The 25,654-nt window shown below is 42.7% G+C and overlaps 1 protein-coding gene across 1 annotated transcript in view; it reads right to left on the bottom strand.

Moving 5' to 3' along the window:
* The window catches only part of LOC139367007 (histone-lysine N-methyltransferase 2C-like), a 221,964-nt gene extending 206,163 nt beyond the window's left edge, over window positions 1-15,801 (bottom strand). Inside the window, exons 1-2 of the mRNA XM_071104854.1 lie at window positions 15,598-15,801; window positions 4,177-4,338 (exon numbers count right to left, since the gene is read on the bottom strand). Of these exons, the coding sequence (XP_070960955.1) occupies window positions 4,177-4,337 (161 nt within the window). The 5' untranslated portion in view covers window position 4,338; window positions 15,598-15,801. The remainder of the gene's footprint in view (window positions 1-4,176; window positions 4,339-15,597) is intronic.
* Between the last annotated feature and the right edge of the window lie 9,853 nt (window positions 15,802-25,654).

Here is a 25,654-nt window from a genome sequence, read left to right as displayed (position 1 = left end):
CAAGCCAGCCAGCTAACAGTACACCAACTTGAAATGAAACCACTTTGTCAAAATTAGAAATGTGTAATATCTGAAAATGTAGCTACATACATACAAGATACATCATTCATGGATGGACACATCTCCTGTCGGATGCCATGGTTGCCCTTAGTTTGAAGATGTAACCTGGAGACTGGCGTTTTCTCCATCTCCTTAGCTATCATACTCAAATTCCACTGATTTCAAAACTCGATCCTCCAGAAAGTGGAGAGCAACACTTTTTACTATACAATACTTTTTTTTTTAAAGCGGAGTTTGACACGAGGGTACCTAGAAATACTGGACAGCTCAAATAGACAGAAGCGTGTTATATGGCCTACCAATTCAAACTCTCGGCATGTTCAGCCCACTCATTATCTCAGGCTAGTGTGAAGGTTGCTGTTTTTTTCCATGGCTAAACCAACTAGGGTCATAATTTAACAATTTTATTCATACTTACATTTGGCATACAAGTTTGTTATTAAGGAACATGAAAGTTCACATGTTCGAGGCATTTCTGCCCCAAAAAATGCATAAAAACATTTTACATCTAAAACGGCTCATCTGTGAAGTAGTGACCCCGTGACATACGCTTAGTTTCCTGAAACAGGTCACACAACTTAGTTACATTTATCGAATCAGCTACTGTTACCGTGCACAAACCGCGAGCAACACCTGTCAAACTCAGACATCTCTCTCAAAACACAGGGATGTTGATTCACATGGGACTAGTATTACCAAAAGACATTGGAGTTTGTTACTCTCCTGCGATGTAAAAATTACTGACATGGCAGATTGGGTCAGAACTAAAATTACAGAAGTGGTGTTTTGTTCTAGTGCACATAATTACATTACCCGAACTCCCCCAGTAAAAATAAGCCCGTCTGAATGGGGCACAATAGGGCCTGACCTATAGCTTATCATAATTACATCAATAAATTGGTTATAACAAACTCTGAACACCGTAAAACATGACAGCAAAATGAATGCTGAAGACATGACAAATTCGAAAATGGGGGAATGTTTACTGGTTGCTCAGGAGGTAAAGGGGAAAGCGAGATGTGTGGAATAAACTTTACTAGTTGTAGAAAATACTGGAGCTCAAGAAAAATAAGGTAAGGCGCAAATGCTGCGTGAATATTGTGTCTGCCAAACAGGTGCTGTATAGATTACAATATAATTTCTGACCTTTTGGAACAATGTAAACACTAAATAAATAAGTGTACCAGAGAGTCCGTTGTAATGTTTTTTTGTTAAGCCTTTATTACAGGAAAGACTAAAAACAGTCGCATTCCTTCATGAATGCAATTTCTGAAATGGAATGCTTCATTTATTGTTTAAGCCAATTATTCAAGGCTCACTATATTTTAAAACTAAAATGCTTGATTGCAATTCAAAATCATGAATGACTCATATGCTGTGTAATGACATGAACGAATTAATGATGGATTCAGTAGCATATAAGTATTGAAATATAGTCCTAAGTAAGTTACGGTATTAAGACTAAACAGGATGCGCTCTTAGCTGTATGTAGGCCTCAATGTTGGCTATACTAAGCCTACTAATGATCATGACCTTACTTATGATCATTATAATAATAGTAATAATAAGATCAAGAAAGAGGAGCGTTATTATCAATATAATTTTTTCTGACAATTTGGAACAATGTAAACACTAAATAAATGAGAAATAATACCAGAGCGGCTGTTCTAAAAAAATTGTTTTTTGCAAAAATGTTAAAGTGCAAAGCTTAAAAAAAGCTGAATTTGTGAAATTGCTTACTTACGTGAGGCTTGGTGCTCACGGAATCAGTAAGCTTCTAAACAAACACAAACGGGCAACATTCCTGTAGATGCACATGACTGATTTATAAAGCCAGGCACATTTAACAGTTAGGCTATTGATTATAGACCTAATTAAGTTGGGGTTTCCTCTCTCCTCACTTTTCTTAGACAATGATACAAGGGCTGTTTTCTAATTTCCTCATTCTACTGCTGCCTCCGCCGCATTGTTCTCAACACCAATATGCTGGTTAACTTTGCTATTATACAAATAGCAACATGGTCTAGGAAAAGGCGCCAACTCAACAGCGCACTGATGTGTTTCTGCGACCACTAGCGCATTTATTATAAAATAATATTTTTTATTAGTGTTGCACCATTGTTCTTATGTAATATAAACATAAACAATTGCAGTAGAACGTCTTAGACTGATGGACTGTTCCATCCCCACCACAATGGATCAGTCCACTCAGATAGGCGCGAATCAGACAGGTGTCTTGTACATCATGATATATTTTTTATTGCTACTGCTCGACTAAAGAAATCTTGGTCGACCAAAAGCCTATCGACCAGTCAACTAAATGGTTTAGCCTTAAGCCAATCACATCCTTCATCTGAAGACGAAACCTCCTCCCCACAAAGTTATACAGACCATCTTCTAGAGTTGTTCTTGATTGGATTAGTGATAGATGGTATTCTAGTGATAGGTGGTATGCAATACTTTCTCTCCTGTATAAGTTTGCCATGTGAAAGGATGAAAGTGGGGATATCTCTGAGACAAAATGTAACAACCGGAAAGGAAAAACATGAAAAAAGACGGGTACATTGTCAGTTCCTAGGCAGTGTCTCTGTGACGGGGGAGTCAGTCACTGGCCGCGGGCGGTACACTAGCACACACATCGCACCTCCCTGCTCCGTTAACAATGTGGGTCGACAAGTTCACTTTGCTATCTTAGTACATACATTTTACACTTTATTCTTACCTCCCGTCAGTAACAGTTTATGGTATAAAGAATGTACAGACAAGCGTTCATGTTTAATTTAAGCAACGTTTATTGTACTTATCTATATTATGGATGAGCGTGTTGTTTGTTTGGTTCTGTTCCTCTCTCTCCATCTCTGTAGCTTCAGGGTATGCTGGGATAAGGACCAGAGCTACGGTAATCAGGCTGGCTTTGTAGTGCCTGTCCCGAATGGCTCGTTCATGTGAATGGGCATATTGGAAGACTCCATGTCAGTAGGGATGGGATTTTCTAAATGTGTTATATTGGTATATTGTATCTTGAGAAACGTGTTGCAATGTATATAATTCATTATGTTTAGCTGAGTGAAAAATGTAGGCTTTGATGACGGTAATTGCTTAATGAATAAGTGCTGGGTATGTTCTGATGGGAGGGGCTTCCCCTACAAAAGGAGCCTCTCTTTCAGTTCAAGGGGGGAACCATTTTGGATTGAGCTGTTGATGGGGGCAGCATTGTTTTAAGCTGTCCCCATAATGTATACTTTGGATGGCAGTACTGTTGTTTTTCTTCCGGATTCACTACGTAAATAAACACCCTTGCACAGAAGTACTTTTGCGGCTCTGCCATCTTTTTATTTGTTAGAGGTTAGGTTTTTCAGTTTAGCCTTCTGGCCTACTCTACGTGACAGTCTCCTTGAGTGCCTCGAGGGGGCGCCCGGCTTCCTCTGAGCCAATGCACCTCAAAACACGAGTGGCTCGTCAAGATGGAATCTCGGCTTAGGTTGGCTCCACGCCACACTTTGTAACGCCCCGCTTTCCTCTCCAAACACACACATACCCCTCCCCACCAGCAACGTTTGGGGATAGCTTGGGTTATCCATGTAGCCACAGCAGCACATATCCCCTTCCTTGCACTCATGATTCATTTGGGAGGCCGCGTAGTGGGAGATGAAAACGCTGGCAGATTTAATAATTCATGGTACTTAATAAATTCATTTAGTGGACCTATGGGGTTGTGGGGCTGAGGGAGATGAGTATTACCAATTAAAAATGTTTTTTATTTTTTATTTTTAATTGTCCGCTTTGAAAGAAATGGCAAGATTACTGAAGAATTCCATGAGTTGATTAAGTAATAAACCTGAACCAGCCAAAGAGACATCTGTCTGTAGACTTAATGGTGTTTTTATCCTCTACGATAATAATTAATCCTACCTTTACAACTCACAACCACCCAAAATGAAAACTCCAACCAACCAACCCTCCCCCCTAAACAACCAAACTGCTTAGTAAAATACATCCAGTAGATCACCACAAGAACAAATGCCACAGGGACCAATGAAACCACAGAGGGCAACACCATCAGCCAAGGCATCAAAACTAAGCATCACACCAAGATTAGAGTGCAGAGGGACCTACTTCTTTCTGGGTGTGGGTAATCCAGAGCATGCATCCTTACGAGGCCGGCCGCGGGGGCGCCGGTCTGTGGGGGCAGGGGTGAGGGTGCGCCCCCCAGTACTGCTCAGGGGAGTAGAAGGTCCGTGGTCAGAGGGATCCAGACTCTTGTCCTCTGATGACATTCTGCGGACCAGGATGGAGAGCATAAAGAAGAGGAGAGAGAAGGAGACAAGTTTATTAATTGAACCATGGACATCGGATTGGAGCTGTGGGGATACAGTTGTCTTGCTAGGTAAGATAATTAAATACCAAAGTAGATAAAAAAGAAACAGAAAACAACTTTTGGTTTGGTTAACACACAACCTGTATTGTAAGGTGCCCCGTTTGAGTACGCCATGAGACACAGTGGACTTTCTACTGAAATCCATCCACACACACAGTACATTTAGAACGGCCTTGTTCTGAAATGGATTAAAAAGGTTTAGAGATTACTGAAGAAAAAAAAATATCACAATTACATAAGTACTCAGACCCTTTACTCAGTACTCTGTTGAAGCACCTTTGCCAACGATTACAGCCTTGAGTATGACGCTACAAGCTTGGCATGCCTGTATTTGGGGAGGTTATCCCATTGTTCTCTGTAGATCCTCTCAAGCTCGATCAGGTTGGATGGGAGGCATCAAACCTGAGTGTGCGTGTGAGATATATCTCACACACACAGTACTAGTCAAACGTTGACAGACATACTCATTCAAGGGTTTTTATTTTTACTATTTTATACAATTGTAGAATAACAGAAAATACATCAAAACTATGAAATAACACATATGGAATCATTACGAATCAAAAAAACAAAAGAATTGTTCAACAAATCAAAATATATTTGATATTTGATATTCTTCAAAGTAGCCACCCTTTGCCTTGATGACAACTGTGAACCCTCTTGGCATTCTCTCAACCAGCTTCACCTGGAATGCTTTTCCAACAGTCTTGAAGGAGTTCCCACATATGCGGAGCACTTGTTGGCTGCTATTCCTTCACTCTGCGGTCCAACTCATCCCAAACCATTTCAATTGGGTTGAGGTTGGGAGATTGTGGAGACCCAAGTCACCTGATGCAGCACTCCCATCACTCTCCTTCTTGGTCCTTACACAGCCTGGAGGTATGTTGGGTCATTGTCCCGTTGAAAAACAAATGATAGCCCAAACCAGATGGGATGGCGTATCACTGCAGAATGCTGTGGTAGCCATGCTGGTTAAGTGAGCCTTGAACTCAAAATAAATCACTGACAGTGTAACCAGCAAAAGACGCCCACACCAACACACTTCCTCGTCCATGTTTCACGGTGGGAACCACATATGCGGAGATCCGTTCACCTACTCTGCGTCTCACAAAGCCAAGATGGTTGGAACCAAAAATATCAAATTTGGACTCATCAGATCAAAGAACAGATTTCCACCGGTCTAATGTTATTTGCAGCAAATCTACCATGAAGGCTCGATTCACACAGTCTCCTCTTAACAGTTGATATTGAGATGTGTCTGTTACTTGAACTCTGTGACACATTTATTTGTGCTGCAATTTCTGAGGCTGGTAACTCTAATGAATTTATCCTCTGCAGCAGAGGTAACTCTGGGTCTTCCATTCCTGTGACGGTCCTCATGAGAGCCAGTTTCATCATAGCGCTTGATGGTTTTTGCAACTGCACTTGAACGCTCAAAGTTCTTGAAATTTTCCAGATTGACTGACCTTCATGTCTTTAAAATAAATGGACTGTCATTTCTCTTTGCTTATTTGAGCTGTTCTTGCCATAATAAAGACTTGGTCTTTTACCAAATAGGGCTATCTTCTGTATACCACCCTTACCTTGTCACCACACAACTGATTGGCTCAAATGCATTAAGGAAAGAAATTCCACACATTAACTTTTAACAAGGCACATCTGTTAATTGAAATGCATTTAAGGTGACTACCTCATGAAGCTGGTTGAGAGAATGCCAAGAGTATGCAAAGCTGTCATCAAGGCAAAGGGTGGCTGCTTGTCTTCACTTTTTTTCTACAATATAGAAAAGAGTAAAAGTAAAGAAAAACCCTGGAATGAGTAGGTGGTCCAAACTTTTGACTGGTACTGTATATACAGTGGGGAGAACAAATATTTGATCCACTGCCGATTTTGCAGGTTTTCCTACTTACAAAGAATGTAGAGGTCTGTAATTTTCATCATTGGTACACTTCAACTGTGAGAGATGGAATCTAAAACACAATTCCAGAAAATCACATCGTATGATTTTTAAGTAATTAATTTAAATTTTATTGCATGACATAAGTATTTGATCACCTACAAACCAGTAAGAATTCCAGCTCTCACAGACCTGTTATTTTTACTTTAAGAAGCCCTCCTGTTCTCCACTCATTACCTGTATTAACTGAACCTGTTTGGGTAGCAAGTGACATGTGACAAATAAAATTTGATTTGATTTGATTTGAACTCGTTACCTGTATAAAAGACACCTGTCCACACACTCAATCAAACAGACTCCAACCTCTCCACAATGGCCAAGACCAGGGAGCTGTGTAAGGACATCAGGGATAAAATTGTAGACCTGCACAAGGCTGGGATGGGCTACAGGACAATAGGCAAGCAGCTTGGTGAGAAGGCAACAACCGTTGGTGCAATTATTAGAAAATGGAAGAAGTTCAAGATGACGGTCAATCACCCTCGGTCTGGGGCTCCATGCAAGATCTCACCTCGTGGGGCATCAATGATCATGAGGAAGGTAAGGGATCAGCCCAGAACTACACGGCAGGACCTGTTCAATGACCTGAAGAGAGCTGGGGCAACAGTCTCAAAGAAAACCATTAGTAACACACTACGCCATCATGGATTAAAATCCTACAGCGCACGCAAGGTCCCCCTGCTCAAGCCAGCGCATGTCCAGGCCCATCTGAAGTTTGCCAATTACCATCTGGATGATCCAGAGGAGGAATGGGAGAAGGTCATGTGGTCTGATGAGACAAAAATAAAGCTTTTTGGTCTAAACTCCACTCGCCGTGTTTGGAGGAAGAAGAAGGAGGAGTACAACCCCAAGAACACCATCCCAACCGTGAAGCATGGAGGTGGAAACATCATTCTTTGGGGATGCTTTTCTGCAAAGGGGACAGGACGACTGCACCGTATTGAGGGGAGGATGGACGGGGCCATGTATCGCGGGATCTTGGCCAGTAAGAGAATTGAAGATGGGCCGTGGCTGGGTAAGAAGCATCTCAAGGTCCTGGAGTGGCCTTGCCAGTCTTCAGACCTGAACCCAATAGAAAATCTTTGGAGGGAGCTGAAATTCCATATTGCCCATTGACAGCCCCGAAACCTGAAGGATCTGGAGGTCTGTATGGAGGAGTGGGCAAAAATCATTGCTGCAGTGTGTGCAAACCTGGTCAAGAACTACAGGAAACGTATGATCTCTGTAATTGCAAACAAAGGTTTCTGTACCAAATATTAAGTTCTGCTTTTCTGATGTATCAAATACTTATGTCATGCAATAAAATGCTAATTAATTACTTAAAAATCATACAATGGGATTTTCTGGATTTTTGTTTTAGATTCCATCTCTCACAGTTGAAGTGTACCTATGATAAAAAATTACAGACCTCTACATGCTTTGTAAGTAGGAAAACCTGCAAAATCGGCAGTGGATCAAATACTTGTTCTCCCCACTGTATATCTAAAAACAATTATAAATCTCTATCATTGTCCACTAGTTGGCACATTGATATTGGCTACGAATGGCAAAATTTGATGACATAAGGATCTTTCAATGCAACATATTTTTTTTTTTTTTTTTTTTTACCTTTATTTAACCAGGCAAGTCAGTTAAGAACAAATTCTTATTTTCAATGACGGCCTGGGAACAGTGGGTTAACTGCCTGTTCAGGGGCAGAACGACAGATTTGTACCTTGTCAGCTCGGGGGTTTGAACTCGCAACCTTCCGGTTACTAGTCCAACGCTCTAACCACTAGGCTACCCTGCCGCCCCGGAAATGGGAAATATCCCATTTCCCAACCCGCTTGGAGCCGTGCTTGAGCCCAGCCATTCCACCTTTGTTTGATTCCACCACCAGCACACCTGATTCAACTTACGAAAGAGCTTGATGATTAGTTGACTAGTTCAATCAGGCATGCTTGTGCAAAAGTTACAACACATTGTGTAACAACACAAAAGTTACACAACTCAACTTGCTTTCACATACCTCATGATGCAAAGCATGCAGAAACACATAGAAGACGGGCCAGGATGGCCATCACTGTCACAGCACTCCCCCTCAACTTCGACGAGCAAATTAGCTGGGTTTACCACCCCTTAAGCCTCCAACAACTACCACAGAATACAACAGATCTAGCCTCCACTTCTAATAACTGGGAAAATTAACAATAGCAACTACAACTGCTTGATGAAAGGCACAACTGTACAGTGGACAGACCAGTGTCAATTTAGCAGAGCTAGGTAAGGCGAGCTCTTGCACAAGAAAGGGGGGAAAGGAAGAAAGCAGACATTGACTCATCTGTAATGTCTTCGAGACCAGATGTGTGAAGTCTAGCATTGGGGGACATCTCCGTGCTGCTTGGCAGCATCGCTCTCTACTGCATAAATTAATTTAGCCATTTTGTTAAGCACAGTCATGTTGGGGTGGAGAGAATAAAAAAATTAGAGGAGAGAAAATAAATAGCAGGGTCCCCCGCTGTGCGTCTGTACCGGTTTATTTTATTTTACTAGTTCTCAAATGCACTACTAGAGCCAAGTGGCTGTTCAGCCTCACAACATCGCTGGGCAGACCACAAACAGACTATGAGCCTGCTGGTCTGCTTGAAGGGTAGGCTATGTGCCTATGACACCAGAAACGGAAGTGGATATTACATGTTTATAACTTGAGTATTGGCATTTCAAAGTGTCCACCTCACATCACAGACCCATTCCCACTAGCAAGATATTTGGGACATCACTGAGCATAAAAACATGGATTCTCACATTTAAGGACAGATGCACTAATACATATCACACACACAAAAGTATGTGGACACCCCTTCAAAACATGTGGATTCAGCCATTTCAGCCACACCCATTGCCGACGGGTATATAAAATTGAGCATAAAGCCATGCAATCTCCATAGACAAACATTGGCGGTAGAATGGCCTTACTGAAGAGCTCAGTGACTTTTAATGCCACTTTTCCAGCGAATCAGTTTGTCAAATTTCTGCCCTGGTCAACTGTAAGTGCTGTTATTGTGAAATGGAAACGTCTAGAAGCAACAACGGCTCAGCCGTGAAGTGGTAAGCCACACAAGCTCACAGAACGGGACCGCTGAAGGCTGAGGCGTGTTGCGCATAAAAATTGTCTGTCCTCAGTTGCAACGACCAAGTTCCAAACTCCCTCTGGAAGCAACTTCAGCACAATAACTGTTCGTCGGGAACTTCATGAAAAGGGTTTCCATAGCCGAGCAGCCGCACACAAGCCTAAGATCACCCCTCTAAGCGTTGGCTGGAGTGGTGCAAAGCTCGCCGCTATTATACTCTGGAGCAGTGGAAGCGTGTTCTCTGGAGTGATGAATCACGCTTCACCATCTGGCAGTGCGACGGACAAATCTGGGTTTGGCAGATGCCAGGAGAACACTACCTGCCCGAATTCATAGCGCCAACTGTAAAGTTCGGAGGAGGAGGAATAATGGTCTGGGGCTGTTTTTCATGGTTCGGGCTAGGCCCCTTAGTTCCAGTGAAGGGAAATCTTAATGACATTCTAGATGATTCTGTGGTTTCAACTTTGTGGAAACCGTTTGGGGAAGACCCTTTCCTGTTTCAGCACGACAATGCCCCCGTGCACAAACCGAGGTCAATACAGAAATGGTTTGTCGAGATCTGTATGGAAGAACTTGATTGGCCTGCACAGAGCCCTGACCTCAACCCCATCAAACAACTTTGGGATGAATTGGAATGCTGACTGCGAACCAGTGTTCGACCTCACTAATGTTCGTGGCTGAATGAAAACAAGTCCCTGCAGCAATGTTCCAACATCTAGTGGAAACCTTCCCAGAAGATTGGAGGCTGTAATAGCAGCAAAGGGGGGGACCAACTACATAATAATGTCCACAATTTTGGAATGAGATGTTCGACAAGTAGGTGTCCACATGTAATGCATGTGGTTTGCTCAGGACATGTGGCTGCCTTAGCCCTGCTTGTTTGCTGTTGTAGCCCTCTTATCGGAGGTAGCGTCATAGGCTTGGCCAACAGAAGACGTCAGTGACACAGGGAGAATAAAAGCTATTCCACAAACTTAGGGGGGGAAAAAAATCTTTGTTTATGCAGTAAGCGCTGTAAAAACATGTAGATGCAAAATAAGGGATATTTCACAAAGCAAATTTGTTACAGTAAACATTTGATGTAATGTAGCAAACATTTGGAGTAGATACATCACTCACCATAAAGGCCTATTGTGGCGACACCTTCCAAATCTTAAGACAAAAAAAATATTAACATCATTAATGTAAAGGTGTTTGTGTGTGGGGGGGGCTATTCTCAAGCTGCCAGGTCGCATGTCTCAATCTTGAACTACATATTTCCCTCTAACACAATCCGTTGTGTTTGTCAAGTTGTGGTGAAGGATGGTCAGGAGACATTTGTTGTGTTCATTGTAGAAATAAACATTTGAAATGTAAAAACAAAATTATTTGTTATTGGATGCATTCTGGAATGTATTTCTGTGAAGTGAAACAAAATGTTTGAAACCTTACAGTCAAATGTAATGAATAGAACACAATTACCTATGAGAGAGTACATTTACATGCACACTAATAATTAGATATTAAAACGGATTATGGCAGTAGGCAGGTTATGCAATAGTCATGTAAACATCTTACTCTGCTTATCTTAAATCAGCGTAAGGTCAAAATTGAAGTAAATATACGGCGATTAAAACAACATTTTCTGAGCAATATTTTACATTTTTAGGACATGTAAACACCCACGTTCCAGCAGTATATTTTTATCTGCACATGTGCTACCAGCAGCCTAGCGAGCCTCTCTCTTTAGCACGAGTGAAGCGAGTTCGGAACAATGTATGCCTCTTAGAAGAAGAAGTCGTTTTCACATACAAACTGTATATGTTCGAACTCAAAAGTCAAATATGCTTCCAAAAAAGGAATATGGATGCTGTGGTAGAACATTTATTTTGATTGGCGATTTTCTGCATTTATCAGGTAGCCTGATTTCAGATGTAAACAGGATTATTAGGGAAATCGTTCTTCTTGCAAAGCATGCAAACGTATTAATCAAACTAGTATATTAAATCTGACTATCCACAATAATCACATTATTATGTGCATGTAACCATACTCTTAGTGCACATTACAGACCATAACACCTGTTCTACACTATAGGCCTACCCTTCTACCTAAACGTTCTGTAACGTTAAACCCTCCTAAACAGGCCCCTCAAATCACCCATTTCTTCCTACTGAACACAGCAATGGTTGCACAAGCATTAGTAGGACTAGGACGGGCCTGCAAGCAGCTAAGTGGGTGTTGACAGTTCTCTCAGCTAATTTAATAACCACGACCATCACTGCCACAACAGTTTGCAATCCATTTCTGCAACAATGCCAAGAGACTGTAGGCTCTTAAGAATGGAAGACCATCATGCATTTTTTTTTACCTCAAGACTTCCTGAATGTCATGTTATGCCTTTCAAAAATTTGCTAGAATGCACTATATAGCAATCCGACACCCTAAGGATGACTAATATCTCCAACTGATAGGTTTATGTTCACCATTAAGGGTAGCTACCAAGAGGCAATAATCTCCAGAATTTGTGTATTATTATTTTTGTCATAACAGCCTCACAGATATAGTTATGTTGACATGGAGCCCAGTCAGCATTTGCACTGTAAGTGACACAGGAATATGTGTTATGAATGTCGTATGAAGTCCTTATGTATTAGGTACCCTTCAAACAGTGAAAGTAGTGATACTAAATAATCTTCCTTCTTGACATTATTGGTGTCCTTTGAGCTTTGCAAAAATCAAGCTCAAACCTGAGACCCTCTGGCTTCTATTAGACAGGCAGCCCAATTCTGATCTTTTTCCCAATAATAGTTTTTTGACCAATCAGATCAGTTCTGAAAAATATTTTAGGTGAAGAGATCTGATGTGATTGGTGAATAGACCAATTAGTGGAAAACAAATAATCAGAATTGGGCTGCCCGTGTAAACACAGCCTCAGATTTCACCTGTGTGGCCCAATGGTCTTCGAAACAAAGTGGGGTGTTGAGACCTATCATGTCAGGGAGGACTGCATTTTTTCCAGCCCTCCATCTTTGCTATGTTCCAAGTAAGCACGACAGGACCATGACATGTTTTAGACTGACTGCATTTGCTGTGGTGAAATTAAGATTAATTGAGCCATTCCATGTCCTATATTCAAGGATCTTCTCTGAATTTCCCTGCCATGTCATCCTATCACTAATTTGAAACCAAGGAACCAGCCTTCAAAGTTCTTTAAACATTAGCCATAAATGGTCTACATTCACACAACATTAAAGCCAAATTGTCTAAGTCAGACATCTGTCATTTTAATGATGATGGCATCAGACCTGGAACACTGACAACACTGTTTTTAAGACGGTAAGTGACGACAAATGTTCTCAACTCCTCCTACCTCTGATCTAATCAATAAAAGCTTCCTGGTGTGTGTTCCTTGACAACGTCCTCCACTTTCACTCGCTTTCTGCACACTGTCCTCCACTTTTACCTGTATGCAGCATTCTGTCTTCATCTTCCTTCCCTGACTAACAATGCACATAGCTTCTCATAACATTTTCCTTAGCTCTTTACTGTCTTAAATCCAATTCATGCTTGATCCGAAAATGTGGTCAGAGACTTCGTATGACGATATTGCGGACCCTCTGGTGGCATGCAAAGGCCAAATCAAGCTCCATACCGCATCGCCATGTGCCTCAAATGTTAGAACAATGCAGAGGACTCCGTATAGCTCCACATTGACATGATTGGTTGACAGTAGGTGGGGGCGGTACATCCTGTATAAACAAAAACTCACTTCCTTGAAAACTTCCTTCACAATAGCTCTGCTCCGCTAAGCGCAAGAAGTATGAAAGCTAGGACATCTGCAGAGGCTGCATGGCAGTAAATGCTGTACGGCCACTTCAGACGTTGAATTGACCACGCAGAGCCTTTTACATAACGCTGTGGCACAGACAAAAATAGACCCATATGAAATGAGACATCACCTTGTTATTCTTGGTTCTACGGCTTGTCCTCACAAGTCTAACTCACATTTTAACTTATATCATACCAAAGACGCAATATTCACAGGGTTAATATGACATAGCAGGAACGCTAGTTTGGGTCTTTAGCAACTATGTGACAACAAATTGGAGTGAAATCCCAAACTAGCATCCCTGTGTCACCAGGATGTCCTCATTAGGGATGGGCATTTGACATTTGACTGTTCGAGTACTTGCATGATTTTTTGAGTACTCAAATAAAATATGTTTTTAGAACAAGGCCGTGGGGTTTTACAGATAACATATCCTAATTGCTAAATTGGCTCATATATACAAAAGTATGGTGGACACCCCTTCAAATTACTGGATTTGGCCATTTCATTCCCACCCATTGCTGACAGGTGTATAAAATCGAGGACACAGCCATCGAGGACACAGGAACTTCATGAAAAGGGTTTCCATGGACGAGCAGCCGCACACAAGCCTAAGCTCACCATGCGCAATGCCAAGCGTCGGCTGGAGTGGTGTACAGCTCGCCGCCATTGTACTCTGGAGTAGTGGAAGAGCGTTCTCTAGAGTGATGAATCACGCTTCCTGTTTCAGCATGACAATGCCCCCGTGCACAAAGCGAGGTCCATACAAAAATCTTTGTAGAGATTGATGTGGAAGAACTCTGACCTCAACCCCATCGAACACCTTTGGGATGAATTGGAACGCAGACTGCGAGCCAGGCCTAATTGGCCAACATCAGTGCCTGACCTCACTAATGCTTGTGACTGAATGGAAGCAAGTCCTTGCAGCAACGTTCCAAGTTCTGGCGGAAAGCCTTCCCATTAGAGTGGAAGCTGTAATAGCAGCAATTTCATATTAATGCCCATGATTTTGGAATGACATGTTTGACGAGCAGGTGTCCACATACACTACATGACCAAAAGTATCTACCTCCTTCACTCCAGTATCCCAGCACATTGTAAATATGGTATTGGAACTGACCCTGTATATAGCTAGCTTACTTATCGTGTGTTTTTGTACCATCTTATTGTTTTTAGTACTACAGATATTGATTACTGCATTGTCAGGTTTAGAGCTGGCAATAAAGGCATTTCACTGTACTTGAATCTACTTATACATCACCAGGTAACACAGGAGGTTGGTCTCACCTGAATTGGGGAGGACAGGCTCGAGGTAATGGCTGGAGCGGAAGAGTATCAACTACATCCAACATGGTTTTCATGTGTTTGATGCCATTCCATTTGCTCCATTCCAGCCATTTATGAGCCGTCCTCCCTCAGCAGCCTCGACTGCTAGGTAAGGAGTTAGGCCTTATTCGTTGATTTGAGAGACGACAATATAATCAGCTGCACTTCTGTCTATAATAACAACTGGAGTCCTTGGTTGTCAATGGCAGGATCTGCATGCAGTGCTGTCTTAAGGTTGAATGCATAAGAAACATGACTTAAAAAGTTGGGCATAGTTTTTGAGAAAATATATTGCAATTCGTGGTTATAATAAACACTGGACTCTCCTCATGTCCTATCAAGAGCCACAACGCATGTGGTTCTCCAATTTAGGTCGTGGAGACCTACTGCGTGTGCAAGCGTTTATTCCAGCCCATCACCAATACCTGACCTGTTTAAAATAGTCAACCAATCCTGTATCTTCAGTCTGGGCCATAACATGCAATGCCAGGTGTTGCTAAAGGGCTGGAATGAAAGCATGTACACCAAATATCCTGGACTGGAATTGAAGACCTCTGGTTTAAAACGTTCAGACTCTAATATGCTTAGGTCAAAACCCATAGGTGCAGTTCAAGAGTGGGCATAGGGATTGAATGTATGTTGTTCAAAGCTCTGAAAACAACTTTTTGACTGCATCATTTGATGGTCACAACCTTGACAAACACTATTGTTTGATCTTCTTGAGTGAGTAGCCGAACCATAGGGTTAACGTCTCATTAAAACCATAATGTAAAATGCGAAATAGTTTTAGCAAGAAGCTGCGCTCTTCAAAGGCCATATTTGAATCAAAAATTATAACAAACAGAGCGCTCTACGGCAACATGATTGGCCACACGGAAATGTTGAAGGGGGCTGGTTATCGCTGCACGTCTGAAAACACATAACTGAGTAAAATATAGAGAAATATATTACAGCTTACCTTTTAGAACCTAGAAGTTCAGATGTATTTCCTTCATGACCTTTAAAGCCATATGAGAAATGTCATACTTTCGTTTAGTATAAGTGGGGTAAGGGGTGTCGCTGACTCGTTCATCCACCAATTCAAAAATATGGGGGAAGTGACCAGTGCACTTTCGGCGCCTCAAAAATCATACAAACTGTTATATCCCTTTATGTATTCTTCAGTTTACATTACATTACATTACTACTCTCCCTTCGACCACCAATATTTACTTTCTGCCATAAAACGCATACAAATTATAAAATATTTCCCAATCGTTTCTTCAATTCTTCACAGCAAAATGATTGCAATTAAGATAGATCCACAACTTGAAAAATCCCACAAAAGGTTTGTAAAAGCTTTAAAACTATCGAGAGAAATTAAAACGGTTACGGAATTGATGCAATTATTTTTTTTTTCGTTTCCAGCTTCCAGACAACTTAAACCATTATTAAATCCAACAAGAAACTTTCTCCAATGATTTCATATGGATAAGATGACTGATATAATTTCTTCCGTTGAAACATTCCTGTGAAAATATAGAAAATGTATAAGTTTTCTTCTAAAAATGTGAAATTTAAAGTTGAAGCTTTACTCCATCATGGTGGCCATGTTTAGGATAGACCTAAGCACTGCCTGTCAACGTTTGTCGCGGAAATAGGTCCAATTAAACATGAAGTAAGACGTGTTAAAACTAATAATGGTCGATCAGGAATAAACCATGCATTAAAAAATAAGCTTATACATATGTATAAATAAAAAAACATGTAAATTGTCGCATTTTGTGTCAGACCGCGTAATACATGTTGTGAAAAAAGTCTCACTGACCCTGCGGAGTGATACATTGGAGCACTATTCAGGTAAAGAGACTTCTCAGTCATCAGCCAAGAACTCTCCAAACATAGATCTGGAGTTCCTAAATAGTGGATTGGATTCTGTTTCGCCGAGCCATGCATTCTCTCAATTTCGATTAATTTCTGCTGGTTTTATTCAACAGTGCACAGAGGCAACATAACTGTTATTTTGTGTTGCATACAAGTCAGTAAATTGTTTTATATCTGTTGCTACAACAGTCCTTATTCTCAGAGTTATCACATTGTGGAATAGATTATTATTGGTAATGTCTATTGCTAAAATACATTAATATAAAATACAACACAAAGTCTCTACTCTACTTGCTGGTAGGAATGCATAACATAATTAATTGCATTTTACCTTACACAACAGAAAAGTATTAGGATAACTGGGAGTTCTGATAGTTATGAATAGTGTACATGGCATAACATATTATAAGTTGATTATTAAACATTAAGGTATCACACATACACACACACACACACACACACACACACTTATAGCACGGGATAAGGCATCCATTTCTTTTTAGTAAAAGTGAATCACAAATTACATTAAATCACCATGCGTCAACTTCCTTGAGATGACGAATAAGACTTCTCATACATTCATCAACATCCGCCAATGATACTATAGTGTTACATTTTCTATTGATTCTGCTCAGCCCTTTTTGTTAGATTTATTTTTCTCACTAATTAGTGGGATACTCTCTGAGGGTCAAGGATGGGATGGAGGAAGTCCAGACTGGTCCAGGTGCAGGAGGAAATGAGCTTCATGGGTTGAAAGAGGTTCCACTGTCTAATAGGACAGTGCTTCACTGATTCGCTGAGTCCCTCGGAGATCACTTATATCCTCCTTTTATGTCCTCAGTTGTGTTTGTGTGTGTGTGTGCATTTGGGTCAATGAAAGTGTGCTTCTTCTCTACCATGAGAGCCCAGTTAAGTGGGTTGAGGGGTAGGACTCATATAGTTCTTTGTTTTGTTGTTTGTTTTCTGTGGGTTAGGAGATTGTTCCATCAACGTTCCATCAAACATACACAGAACATGGTTGTCATGTTCTCAGAAAATAAGATATTATTGATCTAGACACTTTTCATGGGAATGTTGCAAGAACATGTGTTGGGTATTCTGTGGGTTAGGAGAATATCAGATCAAATCAAATATATTTATATAGCCCTTCTTACATCAGCTGATATCTCAAAGTGCTGTACAGAAACCCAGCCTAAAACCCCAAACAGCAAGCAATGCAGGTGTAGAAGCACGGTGGCTAGGAAAAACTCCCTAGAAAAGGCCAAAACCTAGGAAGAAACCTAGAGAGGAACCAGGCTATGAGGGGTGGCCAGTCCTCTTCTGGCTGTGCCGAGTGGAGATTATAACAGAACATGGCCAAGATGTTCAAATGTTCATAAATGACCAGCATGGTCAAATAATAATAATCACAGTAGTTGTTGAGGGTGCAGCAAGTCAGCACCTCAGGAGCAAATGTCAGTTGGCTTTTCATAGCCGATCATTAGGAGTATCTCTACCACTCCTGCTGTCTCTAGAGAGTTGAAAACAGCAGGTCTGGGACAGGTAGCACGTCCGGTGAACAGGTCAGGGTACCATAGCCGCAGGCAGAACAGTTGAAACTGGAGCAGCAGCAAGGCCAGGTGGACTGGGGACAGCAAGGAGTCATCATGCCAGGTAGTCCTGAGGCATGGTCCTAGGGCTCAGGTCCTCCGAGAGAGAGAAAGAGAGAATTAGAGAGAGCATACTTAAATTCACACATGACACCGGATAAGACAGGAGAAGTCCTCCAGATATACAAACTGACCCTAGCCCCCGACACATAAACTACTGCAGCATAAATACTGGAGGCTGAGACAGGAGGGGTCAGGAGACACTGTGGCCCCATCCGATGATACCCCCGGACAGGGCCAAACAGCAAGGATATAACCCCACTGACTTTGCCAAAGCACAGCCCCCACACCACTAGAGAGATATCTTCAACCACCAACTTACCATCCTGAGACAAGGCCGAGTATAGCCCACAAAGATCTCCGCCACGGCACAACCCAAGGGGGGGAGCCAACCCAGACAGGAAGATCACGTCAGTGACTCAACCCACTCAAGTGACGCACCCCTCCTTGGGTCGGCATGAAAGAGCACCAGTAAGCCAGTGACTCAGCCCCTGTAATAGGGTTAGAGGCAGAGAATCCCAGTGGAGAGAGGGGAACCGGCCAGGCAGAGACAGCAAGGGCGGTTCGTTGCTCCAGAGCCTTTCCATTCACCTTCACACTCCTGGGCCAGACTACACTCAATCAAATGACCCACTGAAGAGATGAGTCTTCAGTAAAGACTTAAAGGTTGAGACCGAGTCTGCGTCTCTCACATGGGTAGGCAGACCATTCCATAAAAATGGAGCTTAATTGGAGAAAGCCCTGCCTCCAGCTGTTTGCTTAGAAATTCTAGGGACAATTAGGAGGCCTGCATCTTGTGACCGTAGCGTACGTGTCCCACCAGCATACACAGAACATGGTTGCCATGTTCTTAGAAGATAAGATATTATTGTTCTAGACATGCTTTGTGGGAACGTTGGAATAACATTTATTTGTCCAAAGAAAAGTTCATTAGACATCACAGAGCCAATCAAGGCCCTGATTGGTGAACCACTGATAGCTCTTTGCAAGGATACTCACACAGTGCTTTTAACATACAGTTTTTTCAACTTACATGATTACATTGTACATGTTCATTTATACAGTAATTATTATTTAACATGTCCACAGCTGGGATTTGAACTAAGCACCTCTTGGTTCAAGGTGCACCAAGCATCCCACTACACCACCACATCCATGTCAGGTAATAGTTAATCAACATAATTTATTGATAAGACAGAGAGCAGAATTTTCCATCCATCAAGTAAGACTCAGCCATTACTTCCATGATAATTGTCACAGTTGTTTACTGACCAACAAGTTACACAGTAATGATCAGTTGATATACTGTGCATTCGGAAAGTTTTGAGATCCAATGACTTTTTCCAAATGTTGTTATATTACAGCCTTATTCTAAAATGTATTAAATCGTTTTTTTCCTCATCAATCTACACACAACACCCCATAATGTCAAAGCAAAAACAGGTTTTTAGAAATTTTAGCAAAATAATAAAAGCATAAAAAGCCGAAATATCACATTTCAGGCCAAATAGTTCAATCTTGGTTTTATCAGACCAGAGAATATTGTTTCTCATGGTCTGAGAGTCTTTAGGTACCTTTTGGGAAACTCCAAGCGGGCTGTTGTGCCTTTTACTGAGGAGTGGCTTCCATCTGGCCACTCTACCATAAAGACCTGATTGGTGGAGTGCTGCAGGGATGGTTGTCCTTCTGGAAGATTCTCACATCTCCACAGAGGAACTCTGGAGCTCCTTCAGAGTGACCATCTGGTCACCTCCCTGACCAAGGCCCTTTTCCCGTGATTGCTCAGTTTGGACTGATGGCCAGCTCTTGGAAGAGTCTTGGGGATTCCAAACTTGTATTTCTGTTTGTATTTGTGATACATTTGCAAATATAAAAAAAACAACGTTTTTTGCTTTGTCACTGTCTAGTGCAGTAGTGCCTAGGTAGAGGATAGTTGCATGCCCGATTACCACGTGCTTGCATACTCTCGCTTACAGCTCGCTGCCGCCGGCTGGCCCTTGTGGTGAGTTGGGGAGCAGCTTCATGCACAAGTCTCCCCTTGCCGTTACAAAGCCTCTCCATGACCAAGACTCGGGTTAGGCCTCCTCGCGGTGGCACACGTTAACTGGTTGTTTTGATACTCCAGGCTAACTCGCGGGGGATCTCAGAGCAGCAGTGGGCCCCAGAGATGCGTCTGTACAGGCTCACCTCTGGGTGGACAGGTCCTGGCAGCCATCAACCACTGTCTCGCTGCCTTGTGGGTTAGTCTGGTACGACAAAGGCAAGGGGAGCACACCCTGAGAGAAAAGCAGTGCGCTGGCGGAGCGTGGTAGGTGGACGCTGACAGACTGGGGTTTCGGCTGTCTCCTGCAGCTGTGGAAGATACTGGTCATCCTGGGTTTCCACCTTGCCACTGGAATTTCACCTTCCTTCAGTGAAATAGTGCTGTTGGGGATTGCCCACCCTCAGCGGCACTTTAAATAACTTCCTTTGCACAGGTATCCATGGAAACCAGGCTAAAGTCTGGCGGTGTTGGGATGTCTGGTGACAGGGTCAGGAATGAATGCACCGGGAGCCCTTAATCAGACCCTTGCACGCCAGCTGCACAGGGCTATTATGTTCACCAACAGCTGGGACTTGGGTGGCAGCTGCTCTCGGCAGACCCCTGTGTGACTGAGCCACCCTATTTAGGAGCCATACTGTTCACCCCAGCTGGGGAGAGGCCTAGAAAAGGTGGCCTAAAAATTGCACACTGACTCCATCCAGGATACCGCATCCATCTACTGCATCTATCGGGAGTTCCACTCAGCGGTCGAAAAATGCTATGAAATAATTCCCCTGAATCTTTGGGTTCCCCCCTTCACCACATCCCATTGTCTCATTGTCACCAACACCTTGTTTCAGCAGAATAACAAATATAAAACATCATAGATGCACCCACGCTGCAAACACTGGCCCCTGATTGACTACATCATAGTGAGATGTTCTGACACTAATGACGTCCTGCTGACACCTGCCACGAGGGGTGCAGAATGCTGGACAGATCACCGTATTATACTGGCAAAACTCCAGGTGAGTATACGTCCCCTCCAACGCCTGCAGAAGTCCAGTAAGAGGAGTCTGGACTGTATCCGGCTTGAGAAAACTGCAGTAAGGGACGAGTTCCGTCGCTCTCTCACTGAAAGGCTGAGGGAGACTGAGTCTCTTCTGAGTGCAGAAGACCCCATGGACCAGAAGTGGGCATCTTTTAGCTCAGTGCTCTATCATGCAGCGGCCCACTCCTTTGGCTACAGAGGAAGGAAACATCAAGACTGGTTCAATGAGAACTCTGACACCATCACAGCCATACTGGACAATATGCACAAAGTGCACAGGGCTACTCTCAACACATCCACATCTGCTACCCTTCGCAAGCAATGGCACACATCGCGCAAGGAAGTGCAAACAACCTTGTGTGCGCTGCAGAACGAATGGTGGACGAATAAGGCATAGGAAATCCAAATTTATGCAGACAAAAACAACATGCACAATTTCTACAACTCAGCTAAAGCTATCTATGTCACTAGAAGTTGCTCCATCACCCCCATGACAACAGCTGATGGCCTGACTCTCTTGAAGGACCAAAAGCAGATCTTGATTAGGTGGGCTGACAACTTTGAAGCACTACTCAATCAGCATTCTCCTACAGACCACTCCATCCTGGAAGAACTACCTGTCTGTCCACCCATTCAAGACCTCAACCATTTGCCAACTTTCTAAGAGGTGTTATCAGCTATCCGTTCCCTCAAGAACAACAAGACTCCTGGCACTGACAGCATCCCGGCAGAGCTACTTAAGACTTCTGCACCAGAACGCTCCACCAGCACATTACTGAGGTTTGGGACCAGGTGATGGTCCCCCAACAGTGGCGAGATGCAAACATTGTCACCATCTATAAGAACAATGGTGATAAGTCCATCTGCGGGAACAGCCGGGGGATATCCCTTCTGGCTGTTGCCGGCAAGGTCCTGGCCAAGGTGATGCTACACATGCTGGTGAACATCATCACAGAGGAACTGTTGCCAGAGTCACAATGTGGCTTCAGAAAGAACAGGAGTACGGTCAACATGATATTCATGGCACGGCAACTCCAGGAGAAGTGCCATGAACAACATCAGGACTTTTTTATGGCCTTTGTTGACCTCTCCAATGCCTTCGACACAGTGAAGTGAGCAGGGAACTACTACGGGGCCTTCTACTCAAATTTGGCTGTCCAGACAAATTTGTCAACATCCTTTGCCAGTTCCATGATGGGATGATGGCTTGGGTGGCCATTGGAGGGCAGAGGTCAGTGCCCTTTGGAGTAAGCATCGGTGTGAGGCAGGGGTGTGTGCTGGCACTGGTATTCTTTAACATCTTCCTCCTATGTGTCACCCAGCTTCTCCACAAGGAGCTTGAGGACAGCAGTGGTGTTGCGGTGGACTTCAGGCTGGATGGAAACCTATTCAACATAGGCTCCAAGCAACCACCATGGTTTTGACGGAGCGGGTTCTTGAGCTGCAGTATGCTGATTAATGTGCTCTTGTGGCCCACACTCCGGAAGGCCTTCAGTCCATCCTTGTAGCGGCTGTGAGGGTCTATAGCAGGATGAGACTGTCAATCGACACCACCAAGACAGAGGTGGTCTGCCAATGGAGATCCAGTCCTCCACCCACCATGCCTGTCTTCACCATTGAACACAAATCACTGGCAATAGTTCCGTCCTTCAAATACCTGGGCAGCATTCTCTCAGAGGACTGCAGCATCGACCTCAGAATACAAAATAGGATCAAGCAAGCATCAGCTGCCTTCAGGAAATTCAGACGCAGGGTCTTCCAAAACAGGGATCTCCACCTCCACACCAAAGTCACCGTCTATTAAGCCATCTGCATCACCACACTTATTTACAGCTGTGAAGCCTGGGTCATTTACAGTCGCCACAACAAGCAGCTCAAGCGATTAAATCCTGGGAATCAACTGGTGCAACCGTGTGCACCATACAGAAATACTTGCTAAGACTAACTGCAAGAGTATGGAGGCCATGGTCACCCAAAGAGAGGAGAAGAGCACAAAGAGACAGCAAAAACAGCTCAAGAGAGGCACAGCCATCCCTGCCCTCGCCAACACAGACTGCATATGCCCCACCTGCAATAAAGTTTATGGATCTCAGATTGGACTCCAGTCACCAAAGAACTCATCGTTAACTCAAAAGGAGAAGTCATCATCGAATATGATGGACTACCATAAGCAAGTAAGTGTGGGTGTGTGGGTGTGTGGGTGTGTGGGTGGGGGGTTCACACAAAAAATAAGCTGTATAGATTTTCCGATTTGATTTGGTGTTTCTGGATGAAGAGATCACTGCTGCCTTTGCTGAGTTATGTTCTGTGTATATTTAGTGAAACGTTGATGGAATATTCTCATAACCCTTAGAAAACTGGACACGTGAATGTTCTTACAACATCCCATAAAACCCATCAATCAAATTAATGTGTTATATTCTGAGACCATTGTAACCACGTTCTAGATAAGTTCTGCTTGACATAACTTTAACACCAAAACATGCCAAAAAGATTCTCAGAAGGTTTTTGCTAACAGAGATAGTTAGGGGAACATTCTAGCAGAAAACTGGATACTCAAACATTAGGGTAACTTTACGGTTAACGTTACAAAAATATTCTCTCTCCCTAGAATTGTTAGTTGGGTTTGTGGCGCAGCGGTCTAAGGCACTGCATCTCAGTGCAAGAAGTGTCACTACAGTCCTTGGTTTGGATCCAGACTGTGTCACATCTGGTCGTGGTTGGGAGTCCCATAGGGCGGCACACAATTGGCCCAGCGTCATCCGGGTTTGGCTGGTGTAGGCTGTCATTGTAAATAAGAATTTGTTCTTAACTGACTTGCTTAGTTAAAAAAAAAAAAAAAATGGCCATTTATATAGCCCAACTCAAGCTCAAGGTTCATTTGAATGTTATGTTTTGCCATACCAAATCATTTCTAATTAATTTAGGGAGGTCTTATTTTGATACAATATGGGATTAATTTTGAATTGCTAATGCGAGGCATTCTTCTTTCAAGCTCAATTGTATATACCTTGAAGGGGACGGCACCGCTCTCTTCCCTGTTGTATTATGCAATCCTAATGGAGTCCCCTCCATACAACCCAAGCCCTTTGAAACCTGAGAATTGAAAATAACTAAATAATCATAATTGAACATGCGCCAATCTATTGGTCTTAATTAGCCCTTCTTTGTGTCACGTTCTGCAGTGTTTTAACATTTGAGAGACTTGGAACAGTGGAGGCTGCTGAGAGGAGAACGGCTCATAATAATGGCTGGAACGGAGAGAATGGAATGGCATCAAACCATGTGTTTGATGTATTCGTTACTATTTAATTTATTCTGTTCCAGTCATTACCACAAGCCCGTCCTCCCCAATTAACATGCCACCAACCTCCTGTGACTTGGACAATACATGTATAAATTACCCCAGCTGGAGGTCTCCTGCTGAAGCAACCCTGTGGTTACCACTGGCTCACACCTGCCAGATAGCCTAGCTTAAGCAGTGGCTAGTAGAACATACTGATTGTATTCTTTGTGAATCCATCCTCACAAATGCCAACTTTTACTCTGCGTTGATACATGTCTACAGTGAGGTTTTATTCATGAAACACTAACACCATGGTAACTTCGGTCCATTGTACCTACAGTATAAACAGTTGAAGTCGGAAGTGTACATACACTTAGGTTGGAGTCATTAAAACTATTTTTTTCAACCATTCCACAAATTTCTTGTTAACAAACTATAGTTTTGGCAAGTCAGTTAGGCCACCTACTTTGTGCATGACACAATGAATTTTTCCAACAATTGTTTACAGACAGTTTATTTAACTTATAATTCACTGTATCACAATTCCAGTGGGTCAGAAGTTTACATACACTAAGTTGACTGTGCCTTTAAAAAGCTCGAAAAATTCCAGAAAGTGATGTCATGGCTTTAGAAGCTTCTGATAGGCTAATTGACATCGTTTGAGTCATTTGGAGGTGCACCTGTGGATGTATTTCAAGGCCTACCTTCAAACTCAGTGCCTCTTTGCTTGACATCATGGGCAAATCAAAAGAAATCAGCAAAGACCTCAGAAAAAAGATTGTAGACCTCCACAAGTCTGGTTCATCCTTGGGAGCAATTTCCAATACGCCTGAAGGTACCATGTTCATCTGTATAAACAGTATGTAAGAATAAACACCATGGGACGACGCAGCTGACATACTGCTCAGGAAGGCGACTGTCTCCTAGAGATGAATGTACTTTGGTGCGTAAAGTGCAAATGAATCCCAGAAAAACAGCAAAGGACCTTGTGAAGATGCTGGAGGAAACAGGTACAAAAGTATCTATATCCACAGTAAAAAGAGTCCTATATCGACATAACCTGAAAGGCCGCTCAGTAAGGAAGAAGGCAGTGTTCCAAAACCTCCATAAAAAAGCCAGACTACGGTTTGCAACTGCACATGG

Source organism: Oncorhynchus clarkii, chromosome 15, assembly GCF_045791955.1.
Source record: "Oncorhynchus clarkii lewisi isolate Uvic-CL-2024 chromosome 15, UVic_Ocla_1.0, whole genome shotgun sequence".
NCBI classification, from domain to species: domain Eukaryota; kingdom Metazoa; phylum Chordata; class Actinopteri; order Salmoniformes; family Salmonidae; genus Oncorhynchus; species Oncorhynchus clarkii.
Note: the sequence above shows the minus strand (reverse complement) of the source record. Positions and strands in the feature narration are given on the sequence as shown.